At 34.2% G+C, this 17,797-nt stretch overlaps 1 protein-coding gene across 2 annotated transcripts; it reads left to right on the top strand.

Annotated features, from left to right (window-relative positions):
- The first annotated feature begins 837 nt into the window (after positions 1–837).
- zgc:91999 (protein kinase C and casein kinase substrate in neurons protein 3) lies at positions 838–13,551 on the top strand. Of its 2 annotated transcripts, none has more exons than XM_026200613.1 (10): positions 838–1,009; positions 4,340–4,420; positions 5,667–5,823; positions 6,754–6,989; positions 8,107–8,262; positions 8,341–8,516; positions 9,500–9,620; positions 9,888–9,961; positions 12,324–12,403; positions 12,483–13,551. In XM_026200613.1, the coding sequence occupies exons 2-10, from the start codon at positions 4,364–4,366 to the stop codon at positions 12,593–12,595; spliced, it is 1,170 nt and encodes a 389-aa protein (XP_026056398.1). In that variant the 5' UTR covers positions 838–1,009; positions 4,340–4,363; the 3' UTR covers positions 12,596–13,551. The 2 variants fall into 2 exon arrangements, with proteins under 2 accessions (XP_026056398.1, XP_026056399.1); XM_026200614.1 differs by having other exon boundaries at positions 849–1,009; positions 4,352–4,420.
- The last annotated feature ends 4,246 nt before the right edge of the window (positions 13,552–17,797 follow it).

The following is a 17,797-nucleotide window of genomic DNA, read 5'->3' on the forward strand; positions in this document are numbered from 1 at the left end:
AACCATTGCTACCGGCTTAAATATTTATAATAGTCTGTAATCCATAATAAAGCTTCCCCTAGTGGAAAAATCAGTCTCCTGTTGTCTCTCACATCAAAATCCACCCACATATTTGTTTAGAACTATTTTGGACAGTTTGTAAATGATTATTGGGATGTTTTTATCAGCTGTTTGGACTCTCATTCTGACGGCACCCATTCACTGCAAAGGATCCATTGGTGAGCAAGTGATGCAATGCTACATTTCTCAAAATCTGATGAAAAAACAAACCTATCTACATCTCGGATGACCCGAAGGTGAGCACATTTTCAGCTAATTTAATTTTTTGGGTGAACAATTCCTTTAATTCTGTGCTTGAACATTGTTCCATGGAGGTTACATAATAAATACGTAATGTAAATAATATTATTTTCATTTTAAGATGAGCTAGTCCTTACAGTCCCACAGGCCATGATTGATTGTGTATATGATGCAGTAGACATCACATGACACTGGCCACTGTCCTGTTACTGAGGTGATGAACTCTGATAATAAACAATCATCAACATTCATGTTACTATACTAAGTTCAGTGCCTTTAAACACCTCATATGCTTTGATTATAGAAATTGCATTATATCAATAGCATTATTGATTTTTGAACTATGAACCTGCTCTGTGAACACACTAATTGCTTCACATGTTGGCATTTTTTCACTATGAGCTGTGACCGAGCTGAAATAACTCTCACATTCTACAACACACTTAAATTTCACACCTGTCAACTCATTTACACTCAGATGAGAGAGAATGTCTGTATGTCTCTCTCTGTGTGTGTGTGTGTGTGTGTGCGAGTGTGTTCGTGTGAGAGAAAGAGAGGGAGAAGGAAAACACACTTGCATGTACATATGCAGCTTTGCAACAGCTGACTGAGTGCACACACACCAGAGCAACATCAGACAGACATGGGAGAGAAGTGAAGGAGAGCAGAACAAGCCAAAGAACGGAAGGATAAAGCCTCGGAGTGACAGGTCAGTTTGGCTTTTCTTCTGCTATTCAGTTTGACTTAAGTGTCTGAGTAGTTCACAAAAAAAAAAAATGTTGTATAGATGTTTGTACTGTATTTTTAGGTGTTGCAAAATCATTGTTATTTTTTAAGCCACTTTTTGCACTCCACTTACACTAAATTGTTGGGCTGTGACACAGTATCTTTTTTTAAAAGTACAAATAGTTAATTTATTCTCAGTTAAAATGACACGATCTGCATGCATAAATTATAAAACAAATGTAAAAATGGAATTAGATGCATATCACTATTTAACATGTCAACAATCCATATATATATATGGTATAAATAGTGTTAGCGTGATTTATTGGTTAGTGTTGTGTGTGATTCAGTGCATCTTAACAAACAGAAATTAACATTTAATAAGTAACATTGGGATGTGTTGCATTTTCACATGCAACTTTGCCACCAAACAACAAATAGCTTTTGGTATTTTGTAGTGTATATTTAGCTCACACAGAAAGCTTGATCTATAGCTGAAAAGGTCTGTTGAAATACTTCCATTATGGTTTTGTACTTTTCTAAAACTTGATTAGTATTCACAATGGCAAAAACTGCTATATTTTTAAGGCTTTGAGTCTTCCTGAGTTCTTTATGTGTATACATGCTTTGATTGCACTTTATTTTAAGGTGTTCCTGTTACAGTGGAAATATTCATTTAAGAACTCAGTAATATTAATTTACTACATGTACTTACTATATAGTTAGATATAGGATTAGGGTTTAGCTTAGGGTTACTTGCATGGAAAATTAAGCGTTGGCCAGGTGTTTTTTTTTTTTTCTTTTTTTTTTTTACCTGTGCAATTTGTTCGTATTTTCGATTTTGGTTGTAAATATATAATGTTCTTATATATATATATATATATATATATATATATATATATATATATATATATATATATATATATATATATATATGTAAAAAAATTTGTTGGATAAAGGCTCTCAAAAATTTTTATATTCTTCAATTTATTGGGTTTGGTTTGGTAGTGGTTTAACAGATTCACTGTAAAAAAAATAATAATAAAAAATAATAATACAATTTTCAAAAATCTACCATATTTATCCATAAATGTTAACTATTAGGACCTTTAAGATACATATTAGTTCTTCTTAGCTTTTGTACCTTACAGTGCAACCCCAGCTACAGTACCTTTTTTCCTTGTCTTGAATGTGTTTGACATAATGGGCTTTGTGTAAGAACAACATATGCTCTCATAAATGGAAAATCTCTTTCAGGGGGCAAATATTGGCCCTTAAAAAATGCATATCTGACTCTGTTATGTATTTTGGACAGAGAGTGTCTGTTATGAAGTGTGTGTGTAAGATGACCCACCAGCCCGTGTTTATTTGGAGTTGCTCGGCTGCTGGATGGAATTCTGGGGTGGGGGTAAATTCTATTTCTGATCCTGGATTCCAGTAGCATCACACACACACACACACACACACACACACAGACACGCCCTTACAGTATGCTCATAAACATGTGTAAATGCAGTGACATTCATTCATGATTTGAGTTAGTTTGTGTGATTTTGCTTAGTTCCCTTAAGCATTATGATCATTAGTTTCTAGATTTCTGTCAGTGTTAATCATGACTAATTTACAGAACATTTCAGAGATGTTTACAGTATCATCAGAACTGTCTATATCCAGTTGCAGTCTCTCATGCTATGTCCCTAGAGTGATTCACATGGACAGTTGCATGCTCTGGGTTACGGCCAGAAACTCACCCAAGACCTTTTTTTCAGCTGGACATTTTTTTTTTTAACCAGTGCGAATACATGCATTTAGGCTTAAGTCATGTTATGTAAATTAAGTCTTAGCCTGTGCTGTATAGCAGTGACTCGGATTCTCTCTTCATTTGAAATTACCTCACACATTTACAAGTCCATAATATTTGTATAATTGCAGTGATTTGTGGACCAGTTTGATAACCACTTGCTCTGCAGACTCATTGGGTATTTTTATCAAGCAAGCCTCGGGGTTTGTTGCTCTTGTCATTTACTATTTTGCATACTATGTTGCTGAGTGTTTCTAGACACTAAACCACGGCAAGTTTAATTCCTCACAATTTAATCTTTCTTACCCCTTATGAAAAATAAATATGTTTAATTGTATTTAATATGCACTTGTAGTGTACTTAAAATCTTAAAATTGTATAATGAAATGCAATTTTTATGCAGGTAATGCAATGTTAATGATGTTAAAAGTCACCTAAGTGAACTTAAAGGGAGTATACTTTTATTTAACATGCTTTTCAAAATAAAGTTTTACTTTAAAGTACACTTTACATCATTATATTTTAATATTGTGTCATGATTTAAAGTATATTGATTTGAATGCGCTGGATAACATATCAAATCACAAGTAGATTATTAATTTCACTGATATTACGTTACTTAATTGCATCTTCATAATTACAATACATGTGAATAAATTCATTACATACAAGCTGCAGTTAAATTAAAATATATTTTATTTACAATAAATGACTGTCAGTACATTCGGAAGTACATTTATCCATATTTCAAACACAATATGTTATGAAATTACAAATAAAGATGCACTTATATCCTACTTAAGTGGGTTATAAAACACTTAAATTCAACTAACTATAACACATTTCCATAATTTGCAAATTACATGCAATTAAGTACTTTTTAATGACTATGCTAAAGTGTGCTTCATTTGTCACAATGGTGTTTATCTGTGTAGTTTCTTTTTTAAGTAACACAAGTAAAATGTTAGCTATTGGCATGATGACAAACGAGGAACGCAGCAGTAGAAAGTAGCTTGTCAGGTGGAGTGTTTTCTTTTTTAAGAGCATCTGTTCTTGTTAGTGCTGTTTGCCAAGTGCAGCATCACTAATACTGTTGCTCTTAAAACGCCAGCATGTAATTCATCCTGCAGTATGTCAAAATAAAAATATGGAAACATCCGGCCCGGGGAAACACAAATGTGCAGAAGGCTCAAAAGCTTGTGAAACGTTACAGCCGAGCGGCCGTCTGTTTGCCATGAAGCCTCTTGGAGGATTGTGGGAACAAATGAGCAAACAAAACCAGATGCCCCTGAATAAATGTCACCCGACATGTAAAGATGGGTTCAGGGGGTAACAGCCAAAAAGTAGGACAACAGCGGCTCGAGGCTGCTGCAACAAACAGAAACTAGGCCGGATTGTAGACTTTGGACATCTATTGGCATTTAGAGTAGTGCACTGCATTTATAGTCCATGATATGAAGCATGCAGATGCCTCTTCTTCACTTACAGTACATGTGTTATCATGTTTTACAGTCTCTTTTGCAGACAGCTGTGACCATGGCAGACCCTCCAACAGGCCCTCCAGAGGATATCAACAAAATCAGCTTCTGGATGGTAAGAAAAACCATCTCTCAAAGCCCAGTGAGCTGCCTTTCTGTCTGCTCCCTACACAGACAGCATCTCGGCTGAGACACAACCTCAAAAGTGACTGATTTGGGAAACACTGCTGCTGAAAAAAAAATAAAATAAAAAAAAATAAAAAATAGCGATATAATTTTAATTCACAGGTTTCATAATTCTCAGGATATCCAGATAACAAATTAATTAATAATGAATAATTAATTACAAATTATGCAACTACTGTAAGTTTAGGTAACGGTTATTTTAACGGTTAATTATACATAATTACATACAAGTAACCCTAACCGTATAGTAAGTGCATGTAGTTAATTTATTTTACATAGCACTTAAATATATAATTACACCGTAACAAGGACTCCTTAAAATAAAGTGTAACCTAAGTAAATATAGATAATAGAGATGCACGGATAAGTTTCATAAAATTTGTCTTCATGACAGATTTATTCAAACACACAAAGAATTACGTTGAATAAGCTTCCTCTTGTGTTTCTATAGCTAATGAATTGTGAACACTGGATCACTTTCCTGAGGTAAAATATAATGTTAAGTGATGTATTGACCACAAGTTGTTATATTTGATGCTATATCTGAGTGATTATATATAGTGCATCCAACTTTATCTGCATAAATACCATATACTCATGTAAAGCAATATATACTATATAGCAAATCTTGTGTGAAATGTCCAACTTTATACACGTATGAACACTATATTCACATAAAGTGATATTTATTATATTAAAAAACCTCAATTGCTTGATTGCATGTATCGCTGTTAAATGTAACTATATTGACATATAGCTCTAATCATAATAAGTTCTACTATAATGCATAAAAAGTATTAGGTTATTATAAACATTTACATAATGGTTTTGTGTAAAGCTGCTTTGAAACCATATTTTTAAAGAGTGCTACACAAATGAATTGCACTGTTATTAAACTGAACTGAAACAACTCTGACTTAAATTAAGCACAGGACTCAATTTAGCTCAAAGACATGATTGTTTTCTGCAGAGCTGATTTACAACTGGAATTGAATTGATGAAATTTGCAATATGAACACTTCTTTTTTCGTTTATTACTGTGAAGCTGCTTTGAAACCATCTTTATTGTATAAAGCACTGTCTGAAAAAATTTCAACTCGTCTTGGAACCAAGTAAAAATACTATACAAGATCATAGAAAAATAAAATCAGTTCCCCTCTGTTCTCGTCTCTTAGCCAGGAAATTACATGCGGACGGTCCAGAGGACACCAGAGTCGTACCAGGCTTGTAAAGACATCATGGCCTGCATGAAGGAACGGGCTCATGTGGAGCGACAGTACGCCCGTCAGCTGACCGAATGGAGCAACAAGTGGAAAGCTATCACTGAGACTCGTGAGTGTCAAAAACTATCATCAGCTACATTAAATAATCAGTGAGAATTTGTATCACTGAGTAGCTCCGCCCACAGTTCAATCTCATTGGTCCAAAAATCCTGCGCCACGTAACATTTCAGAAGCCTGTTTCCACACACACACAAAATTGCGATATTATACAAGATAAAAATCTGAATTACAAGATGTAAAATCGCAATTGTGAAAAAAAAAAAAAAAAAACTTAAAATTGTTATTCAATGCTGGAAACGGGTTTCCACAAAGCATCCATGCATTTAAAGTTGTATAATATTTGAGCAAACTTCTTTTATCTTATTTTGGAGTATTATCTTTGTATCTTTGTCAAATAATTTGCACAATTATTATAAGTGAAAGACCAAAACCACTGACCTATTTATCTAAATATAGTTAATTCAGAGATTTTGGGTTATTTTGCTTCCATAACATCTTTCAGACTAGTGAAAAAAACATCCAAAATAATAATTGATTTAACAGTTTTATTAGGTTTACAAAAAAAAAAAAAAAAAAAAAAAAAAAAAATATATATATATATATATAGAATTTTACTGAGGAGTTTTTATTTTTTATGCACATGTTTAATATTTAATTTTTTTAAAGCATTTCTGATTTATATAAAAAGACAAATGCAAAAAATGTACAAATTATTTACTCTAATAAAATTAAACATTTATATAATGTTCAGATTTAGTCATGAATATTTAATTAGACAATGCCTCACTGCAACATAATTTGCTGAAGATTCTGTTATCATCTGTCCCTTATTTTTCTCATGTGACTTTTATGCAAAGCTGCTCTTTTACATGCAACTAAAATCTGTTGGCCTTCAAGCTCAGTTTCAGTTGTGCTCAGTGTAATGTAATTGAATAGAAGTGTGTGTAAGTGAGCTGATTTCTGTGTTTGTTTCTCTCAGGGCCGCTGTACGGGTCTCTCTTGCGAGCCTGGCAGTGCTTCTTCTCGTCCACCGAGCGTCTGTCTGCTCTTCACACGTCAGTCTCCCAGTCTCTGGTTTCTGAAGATGGAGAACGCATTCGCTCGTGGCAAAAGGAGATGTTCCCACGGAAAATGTTCTGCGGATTTCGAGAGTCACATGATCTTGCGACGGCTTTCTCACGCGCTCAGAAGCCCTGGGAGAAACGATTAAAGAAGGTGATAGCAAGCCATATGCTGATTTAATCACTGGTTAATAGGTGTTAATAAACTATACTGTTTTCTTCCTGTTGGTTTAAAATATCATGCAACACATTCAGGCAAGGTAAAACCACTCTGAGATTTTACTGTAGCATATCAGCTCTCAGATGAAAGAAAACATCCAAAATACACATTTTACAGTATCACAGTAAGTGATTTGTTAGGAACGCTGTTGAGAGTGGATCAGACTGAGCACCAAAACACACTTCTAGCCAATCAGCATTAAGGGGCGTGTCCACTCATGATGGGGGAGGTGCCTGTTGCATAGAATGTTTGTGAATTTGGGGGCGGTGCTATAAAGATGGGGGTGATACTTTTAGGTAGGAGTGTGTTTGTTTTTGTCATTCCAGATATCAAGAAATCTGCAGATTCAAGTTTTCTTTTTGTTACGTGATCTGTCTGTGTCTGTAGATTTCAATTTCCAATGCATATATTTAAAATGTGTTTTTTTTTTTCCAGTTTATTTTCGCTTTTAACATTTGATGCACTTTCTATTTATTACATTTTATGTAAGATTTTTTTTCTAAACACAAATGTGTGTTTTGTTCTGCCTATTGACAGTATTTTCTGATCTAAGGAGAGAGACAAAATAGATCCCCATTATAAAAATTATAATATGACAACAAAAATTTTGAATCCAGTTTTATACAATGATCTGATCTGGAAATATATGCAAATAATTAATGCATATCTAATTAGATAATCATCTAATGTATGCATACATACATATACACACACACACTTATTTTTTTGAAATTGATTGTTAAAAAACTATGTGTAAAAAACTATTGTAAAAAAAAATATTTGCTTCTAAATTTGAATTAAATGTGTCATTTGCTTTTTTTAAGTAATTGTAAAATTTACTAGTGGTTTCTCAGTATATACATAACATCATATATAATATTCTTATATATAATATTAGAATAAAAAATACATTGGAGCTTCAAAGAGAAACATAGAGTAAGAATATGAAATAATATCTCCAGTGCGTAACTTTCACTAGCGTATCTAAGAGCTGAATGGAATATGAAAAGCACGACATGACACTATTAATAAATCTTTGTGTCTCCATTAGCTGGAAAAGGCTCGTGCGGCGTATCATAAGTCATGTCAGAAAGAACAGAGCGCTCAGGAAAAAGAGAATCAAGCAAAACACAACGCCAAGCTGAGCGAGAGCAAACTGTCCAAGATCCAGCAGGCCAGAGAGAAAGCCACACAGGAGCGCAGCAAGGTCAGTCAGCGATCGGACGCGGCAAACATACACCACTTACTGCTGTGAATGAATGAATGTGTGTGTGTGCTTCTGCAGGCACGTGATCGCTATGAGAAGGTTCTAGAGGATGTCACTGGCTTCGCACCACGATACATGGAGGAAATGGAGTCTGTGTTCGACCAATCACAGGAGGAGGAGAGGAAGAGGATCAGCTTCCTGAAGCAGGCCTTCCTGTCCATTCACAGACACCTCGACATTACCAACAACGAGAGGTCTAAACACAAACAAGCATGTTATTTTAGCTGCCTTATAGAGGTCACACAGACCACTTAGACCATGACACTTGATCTGACGTTTAAACATTCGGCACATTTTGAAGGAAAACAAACAAAGTATTTGTTAGGGATTTTGGTTTCAATTGCAGAAGATGATTTGTGTGCATACTGGCTTATTATGGTTAAAACTGCAACAAAAATAAAAAAGAATAATATAAACAACATTTTATAATTTTATTAAAAAGTCAATTATAAATAAACTTCTGCCATAGAATTTTTTTTTCTTATTTATTATTATTTTTAAGTTTATCTTGAAGTAATAAAAAACTAAACTAATAAATAACAATGAATAAAAAAACATATAAAAAACAAAAATAACAACAACAAAAGTTCTAAATTTACATTTTAATTGAAAATTATCTAATTAAAAATATTACTAAAAACTATTAGTATCAATGATAATGAAATTACACTGGGTATAATTTTTTTTTCTTTTTTTTTTTTTAAGACAAAACATTTTAGACCTGAGAATCCTAATATATTTGACATTTCAAAATATTCAAAATATATAAAAACAATGTAATATTTCAGTGATGATAAATTAAAACATACATGATCACTGTGTAATTATTTATTTGTTTTATTTTATTGTAGTCAAAATGTCTTAGAGCTGACAATCAAATTATTTATAGTTTTACATTTCAATGGTATAAATTGGTGTTTTCCATAAACACTGCAGGATATATTTGACAGACAGAATTTTTTAAAATGCATAAGATAATAATATAAAACACTGATTGTCTCACGTAGTGCATCAAGCAGGACTTCATCAACAGACTTTTCCAATTTAGTCTCCTTTATAAAGGCAAACAGTGACATGCAAAGATGCATGGGAAAACAACTTAAGGAAATCAAGTTTGTAGTATTATAGCTGCAGTGATGTTTCGTGTCATGTGTTTTATGTGTATTGTGTGTTTCAGTATTAAAGCAGTGTACAGTGAACTGCATCACACACTCATGTCCATCAGTGAGCCCGATGATCTCCGCTGGTGGAAGAACAACCATGGGCCGGGAATGCCAACCGACTGGCCCAAACTAGAGGTGTGTGTGTGTGTGTCATCACATGCATTCAGATATTATGAGCAGAACTATCCTTATCATCTGTCCTGGTTTATTTTTGTGTTATGAGCAGTTGTAATTTAGTGTTGCATGACTCAGAGCTTTAAATGAACCACACAACCCATTTGATTATATTTTACTTACTGATATTTATTGCCTTTGCATTTCAATCTTGTAATCTGGTCTCTCTCTCTCTCTCTCTCTCTCTCTCTCTCTCTCTCTGTGTGTGTGTGTGTGTGTGTTTGGCAGGAATGGAACCCGCCGATTAAAAAGCAAAAACCAGGAAAGAAACCAAAAATACCCAGAGGAACTGAGGACAAACCGTAAGCTCATCAAACATACACAAATATGTAATAGTGTCTATATTTAACCCCACGGTTTTCAACTATGAAGACTAAGAGACACCTGTAGGAACAATCTGTATTTTGAAAATAAATTTAGTCTTTAAATGTTTTATTTATTTATTTATTTATTTGGCTTCCATAATTTGTCTTATTCCAGACTAGAGGAAAGAAAACATCTAAAATATTAAAATATAAAAAACAAGTGTCGATTTTATTAGACTTTTTCCTATTTGCACCTATAGATTCCAATTTTATTTAAAGGCCTTTTCATAAAGTAAGAAACCTCCAGTTCAACAAATGTTAGTTTTTATTCCTCTTTTTATTCTGAATGTTTCGACAGACTTTTGTTCATTCCTGGTTTATATAACATTTTATTATCACTTAATTGTTTCTGGCTGGTGACAGTATAATTTCCAAGTTATGGAGTGATAAAAATGAATTTCCTGAATCTCTCTGTAAAACAAAAAATTATATAAAAAATAAAATAAAATAAAGCAAAGCAAAAAATAAATAAAAATAAAAATAATTAAATATTGAAAAAATAAAATAAATTAAATTAATCTGATAACTGTCACTCATGTTTTTGAAGATAGACTTGAATGTGCATGATACAAACCAAAATTTTTATAATTCATGACTGAAAACATTTTGTAACATGATTTTGATGTGCCATTTACATGGTAATGCAATGTCTGATTTTACAATGGGTTTTAAAGGATGAATTTTGAGATTTTATGTTTTCAAGTGATATATAACGTCTGATGATTTCTAAAATGTGATAGAGAAAAAGGCAACGAGGAAGTCTTTTTTTTAAACAAAGGTAAAAGCTCCTTTTGTAATGTAGATTTCTGAGGGTGCACTCTTGTCATAAATTCATCTATTACTTTTCCTAAATAATTTTTAACAAAAAATATTGATATAATATATATTTGGGAGTCTTAGACCTTTCCAACGATATATAGTTTGTCAAGATTAGATTAAATTCGATTGTAATATAGTAAAGTCAACGTAGGTGTCCCGTATACGGGACGGAGTGACATTTAACAGGTTAATTAATTAACATGGTTTAATTAACCCCATTTTCAGATTTATATTCTGAAAATGCATGCAAGTTTGTGCATATTCAATTAGATAATGGATATTGTCCATTTTCAAACATTACATTTCAGAAAACTTGTAATACTAATAAATAGTCTTAATGACTAATCAACTGACTAAGTGTACACATTAGTTAACATGTCTGTCCTATTCACCTGTAATGTTCTGCCTGTGAACTGAGAAATGTTGCACACAGAGTGCTCTATTAAAATGTCAAATGTAGTATTAATTAAATCAAGTTAATTAGAAAAGAATTAGAATGAATCAGATTAGGAACTGAGATGTGTAAGTATTGAGCGGCGAGTCTCTTTAGGTTTGGTCTCGGCTGAGCTGATTGAGGCTGGATGAGGATTGACTGTGAGCTGCAGTCACAGAGGTGAAGTGTGTCATTGACAGAATGAGCTGTTCATTTCCACTCTGATGAATGACCTGGAGGTGATTTCATCTGGACTAGTCAGTTTGATCAGCCTTGAACAGATGTTCTTGCACAAAATGCATTAAAAATGCTAAATTACAATATTTGTTTCTGGCATGATGTCGGGGATGGCAGCACTGAATTAAACATGAGGTCATGTGACAACAATGTAGTGTACTACTGTTAAAATGCTTGTTGCATAATGCATACTTATTTTAAAAATAGTAGGCAATAGTTGGTGCATGTTGGCACAGTATGCAGTCTGTGAACATTGCATTACTTAATTTTAATTTTAATTTATTTTATTTGATATTAAACAAAACACTTTACAATAAGCTCTCATTAGCTCCAGTAATAAAGCTATTATAGTGTTTATTAAGCTTTGTTAACAACTTATATCAATATTTTATTTTATTTTATTTTACATTTTGTGAAGTAATCCACTCTTATTTTTGGACTGACACAAATTCTGAGCACAAATGTAAGATTTGCCCACCCCTAAAAAAAGTAAAAAGTAAAAAAGTAAAAAAAAAAAAAAGGAAAATCAGTATATGTATATGTATATATATATATATATGTATATATATATATATATATATATATATATATATATATATATATATATATATATATATATATATATATATATATATATATATAATAAAATAACCAATACAAATGACAAAAGCACATAATAAAATTATTAAAACAAATAAAGTTATAATAAAGAGCATTCAAAATATTAATAAACACTAATATTATATGTAAATAAGAGTAAAATACAGCCAGTTTTTGGATGCTAGATTTGTCTCTCATGTTCTGGCGCAGGGTCATGATCGGAGGAGTGCGTGTTCGAGCGCTGTACAACTACACCGGAGAGGAGTCTGATGAACTCTCGTTCAAAGCAGGTGATGATGGAGCTTCTGCTGTTAGACTGTCACTCTGAGTGTGGAGCTGTGGAGCTAACAGGTGCGGTCTGTCTCACAGGGGAGGAGTTCCTCAAGGTGGAGGAAGAGGACGACCAGGGCTGGTGCTGGGGCGTGAAGGAGGGCGGAGTCGAGGGGTTTTATCCGGCCAATTATGTGCTGCCTGTCAAATGATGTCACAACGAATGTCTATTCACAGTTATGGAAAACACACAGTGGCCATCAAGAATGAAACAAATGTGAATGTCAATGCATTAGAAATCACTAAGAGCTAACTTTTTCACCTTTCTTTGACTTTTCAACATCTATTGTTTTATCATTTAAAACAAACTTTTTTTTTGCTTTGAAAGTGTTTTCGTGTTTCATTTTCTGTGAGTTTCATTTAAGTGATACATAGTTTGGCATTTTATCTAATGCAATGACATTCAGCTGTTTTAAGTTTCTAAATACTTTCGGTCCACAATATCTTTAGTAAAAACAGCTACAACTAGTGTTTCTACCGACCAAAATGAAAATAAAACATTTAACGCTCTTTCACAAATCAAACCCTTACCTCTTCATTTAATAGAATGGGATTCATTCATTTTAATTAACACCGTTTTTTTTCCTCCTATGCTTTTAGAAACTTCCAAGAAAGCCAATGACGAGCAAATAATTCAAGGAGAGTTAAAAAATGCATTCTGTGTAATTTATATATTGCTTAATGAGAGGTTGTAGGAAAACCAGTAGGAGCTTGTTGGAAAGATTCCGGGGCACTGGAGAAACATCCTCCATTATCATTAGATCCAAATCTATTTCATATTCCACATGGACTCAATGAAACTATAAATGACCTTTCTGTGCACTGACCCCTTGATTGTTTATCAGCTATGTCACACAACCCTGCAACATCCAGGACCGAAGTGACAGGGAGGAATTTGAACAGGTATCCGGATAAACAACAAGGAAGAGATGCATGGCAATAGCCATTAATCCAGGAATGACAGGGACCTCTGGTGGTGGATCCGACATCACATCTCTCAATCTGTTCTCCAGTCAAGAGAGAAGACTCCAGCTTGTCTGTTTTACTGTATGCATGACATATCTTGTGCATTTGAAATATTATAAATGCAGTTACTCTAACATTTAAAGGCTTGGGGGTCAATACATTTTTTTTATTTCTTAAACAGTAATATTCTGAAATATTATTACACTTCAAACTAACTGTTGTATTTATATATATATATATATATTAAAATTCAATTTTATTCCTGGGATGCAAAGCTGAAATTTTATCATCATTTCTCCAGTCTTCAGTGTCACATGATCCTTCAGAAATCATTCCAGGAATCTCAGTGCTTTAAGTGGTCCAAAAGAGGTGTCTGTACTCTATTATAGCTAATATATATATATATATATATATATATATGTTGTTTTTTTTTTTTTTTGATGACTCCTCTCATCCCCTGAGGTAACAACAACTATATTGAAGGGCTTTTATGTACAGCAGTCAACAGGCAACCTTAATAATAAATCATTTTATTAGTTCGTGGATTTGCTTGAGCTAAAAAGAACTACTGAACATAAATAAAATGTGCAAAAGGATTTTGAAAAAATACCCTTAGAAAGAGCTACTGCATTACTGCATTAAAACATCCAAACTGTCTCAAATGATTCGTGAACCCGCTTTGAACTCACGAACTGATTCAAATGATTCGCGAATCCGCTTTGAACTCCCGAACTGATTCAAATGATTCGCGAATCCGCTTTGAACTCCCGAACTGATTCAAATGATTCGCGAATCCGCTTTGAACTCCCGAACTGATTCAAATGATTCGCGAACCCGCTTTGAACTCCCGAACTGACTCAAATGATTCGCGAACCCGTTACGAACTCCCGAACTGATTCAAATGATTCGTGATCACCAAACTGACTCAAATGATTCGCGAACCCGCTTTGAACTCCCGAACTGACTCAAATGATTCGCAAACCCGCTACGAACTCCCGAACTGATTCAAATGATCCGCGAACCCGCTACGAACTCTGGAATTGATTCAAATGATCCGCGAAGCCGCTCCGAACTCCCGAACTGACTCAAATGATTCGCGAACCCGCTTTGAACTCCCGAACTGACTCAAATGATTGGCGATTCCGCTCCGGACTCCTGAACTGATTCAAATGATTTGCCATCCCGATCCGCGAACCCGTTACGAACTCCCGAACTGATTCAAATGATCCGCGAACCCGTTACGAACTCCCGAACTGACTCAAATGATCCGCGAAGCCGCTCCGAACTTCCGAAATGATTCAAATGATTCGTTATCACCAAACTGACTCAAATGATTCGCGAACCCTCCGAACTCTCGAATTCATTCAAATGATTTGCGAACCCGCTCCGAACTCCACGCTCCATACTCCGAACTAGGAAGAATTAGGAAGCGTTCATTGTGAAGGGTGCTCTGAAAAGTGGCATCACAGGCAAAGGATTAAAACCTCTATTAAAACAGATGTCCAAATGAACGTAAAAGCACGTTATGGGCGCATGGAGAAGTAGTGGTATGCTCAAGAGCTATATTTGGAAGTGGTGGTACTGAGTACAGGTGCGTACCGGCCCACTTAAAGCACTGAGGAATCTTCAGAAACATTTTGTCTTTACTCTCACTTTTACTCAATTTACTGCATCCTTGCTAAATAAAAGTATTAATTTCATCCTAAATTATTTAGATTTTTTTTATATTAGCATTTAAAAAATGTTAATTCTTGAAGATGCTAATTTACTAATACGTTTCACTTGTGTATAAATAAAGTGATAAATCAGTAAGCACTAAATAAAAATAAATAAATAAATAAATAAAAAATAAAAAAAATCAATTCTGTAGCATCATTAGTTTACAGACTGCTTTTTAAGTGCAAATGTGTATAGCACACTGAGTTACTAAGGCCTTCCAATAACAAATTTTAAAAACTTTATTTTGTCTGCACTCAAGTACTTGTTTCGGCCTTATATTACAGTGTAAATGTTAATCTGACTGGTTATGTGAAATTTCTAATATTTGAAACTTTAAACATTTTCTAACAATTTAGGATGCATTCTAATCTTGCATTTTGTACATGAAGCGTGAACTCTGGGACGAAAATGAACTATGGTTTTATTAAAGTAAAATGTTTTCACTGCATTGATTACAATTTGTATAACCACGGGTTTACTACAAATACCATGGTTAAACTATGGTTGCTGTAGCAATGGTTAATTTGTGATTGCCATGGTTTAACCATAGTTTGTGGGGTTTATTTATAGTAAAACAATGGCTAATTTAAAGTAGTTTTGTATTCAGTTCTGATATCATTTTTCACAACAATAATTTGTGCTAAAATGGATCGTGCAGAACAAGTTCGTGGTTGGTAATATCAGTGTCAAGCTAAGCTAACATGTCCATATGTAGCAGTCAGTATTAGTAACAGAAGCACATCGCGTTTCGCTGAGCAGATACAGAGAACTCATTCACCACACACAAACACAGTCCTCCACATAGACGCGCACACGTGCATACATGAGAACCCACATCAACAGCCTCAGAGAGAAGAAAACGCACACAATAGGCCTGAAGACATTGACGCACAAATGCATGGAAGTGAGGATCACATCCGCGCGGCCGTGACATTGAAAACAGACAGCCAGCGCACGACAGCGCTTAAGACGTCAACATAACTGATGATACAGCTCGAGTTCGGCCTTAAACGAGAGGGAGTGCTATAGACGGCGCGGAACGGGGGAGTCGTTTATTGTTTGTTTGTTTATATTCGTGTGTGCGCGCGTCTGTGCGCGCTGTACGGAACGAGTGAGGTGAGGGAAGGCAGAACATCCACTGCACCACTGTGTGACTGGATTCTTAATGGGAGGGGGATGGAGAGAGAGAGAGAGGTAGATGGCTTATCATTAAGTCATAATGCATACTGGAGGACACAAGTGTGTGGGACGCAGACAGAGTTCAACACAGAACCAGAGGAGAGATCAAACAGGGCTGATAATATGAACTAACTACCACATGCATGTTCAACATGGAGGCCAAGCACCATTACGACAGCTAGATCTGTTCAAGAAGGCCTGTTTATTAATGTATTCCTATACCGAGAGAGTCAGCATTACTAGCGGTCATCAACCTTTACTAGAGACTGCAAATTACCACCACCACCAGAAAAAAATAAAAAATAATTCTAACTCTTGTGCATTTTTCTAATAAATTGGTGTTAGAAACCATGCTAAGCATCAGCGTAAATTTGTGCATGTTTTTAGGCCTGTCTTTGTGAATTCAGATGATGCATTTTGCAATCCTGGCTAGCATGCACTGAAAAAAACAAGAAGTAGATTTACTTATTTTTTTATTTTGCAAGTTTTTGCACACATACATTTTAAGTAAAATTAAAAGCAAGTAGACAGCTTGTTATCCTTTGAAGATAATATGTCCACTCAATAAAACTTTTAATGAATGAACACAGAGACTTTACTTGGTACACCAAACACAACGACTGTAACAATCAGTGGATAGTGTTTGAGTTTTAATGGGCCATTTTGAGTAGAAAATTAACTCCAGATATCACAAAACAGTAAGTTACTAAACCTAATGACAAAATCAACCATAAAACTGTGTGAATACAACTCGAAAACAGTGAACATTTGAACCTTTTTAATTATTCATGCCCTAGTGCATGATGGGAAAAACAGGATCACAAATTTGATGTTTACTTAAACAATCCTTGTAAACATAACAAACCATTCCAAGTAAAATATGCTTATAATTTGAAACTTAAATCTCTACAATCTTAAATTGATTATTGATATTGATAATTGATTGATGCCTGAACTTAATTATTTAATGTAGAAATTACATTTGTTTTTATGTAGTATTTACTTCACCACAAAACAATTTTTGATCAGTGCCTGGTAATGTTTTAATAATAACTTAAATTCATAATGTGAACAAATATCATGCCCTCGCTCTAAAGATATTGTTCAACCAATAAAAAAAAAATAATAATAATTTGCTGAAAATATACTCACCCTCAGACCATCCAAGATGTAAGTGTGTTTGTTTCTTCATCAGATTTGGAGAAATGTAGCATTCCATCACTTGCTCACCAATGGATGCTCTGCAGTGAATGGCTGCCGTCAGAATGAGAGTCCAAACAGCAGATAAAAACATCACAATAATCCACACCACTCCAGTCCACAGTTAACATCTGGAGAAGACAAAAGCTGCGTGTTTGCAAGAGATAAATCCTGTTATAACTTTAAACCATCTCTTCTGGCTAAAATATGGATCTGTAATCCATAATACAACTTCAACTATTAAATCCACCCTCTGTTGTACTCTCACGTTAAAAAAAAATCCACAATTT

Source organism: Carassius auratus, chromosome 24, assembly GCF_003368295.1.
Source record: "Carassius auratus strain Wakin chromosome 24, ASM336829v1, whole genome shotgun sequence".
In the NCBI taxonomy this organism is placed as follows: domain Eukaryota; kingdom Metazoa; phylum Chordata; class Actinopteri; order Cypriniformes; family Cyprinidae; genus Carassius; species Carassius auratus.

Coding starts and splice junctions, on each gene's coding strand:
- zgc:91999 (XM_026200613.1), top strand. CDS start 4,364: ATGGCAGACCCTCCAACAGGCCCTCCAGAGGATATCAACAAAATCAGC. Junction 8,263..8,340: donor CCACACAGGAGCGCAGCAAG/GTCAGTCAGCGA, acceptor GTGCTTCTGCAG/GCACGTGATCGCTATGAGAA. Junction 9,621..9,887: donor CCGACTGGCCCAAACTAGAG/GTGTGTGTGTGT, acceptor TGTGTTTGGCAG/GAATGGAACCCGCCGATTAA.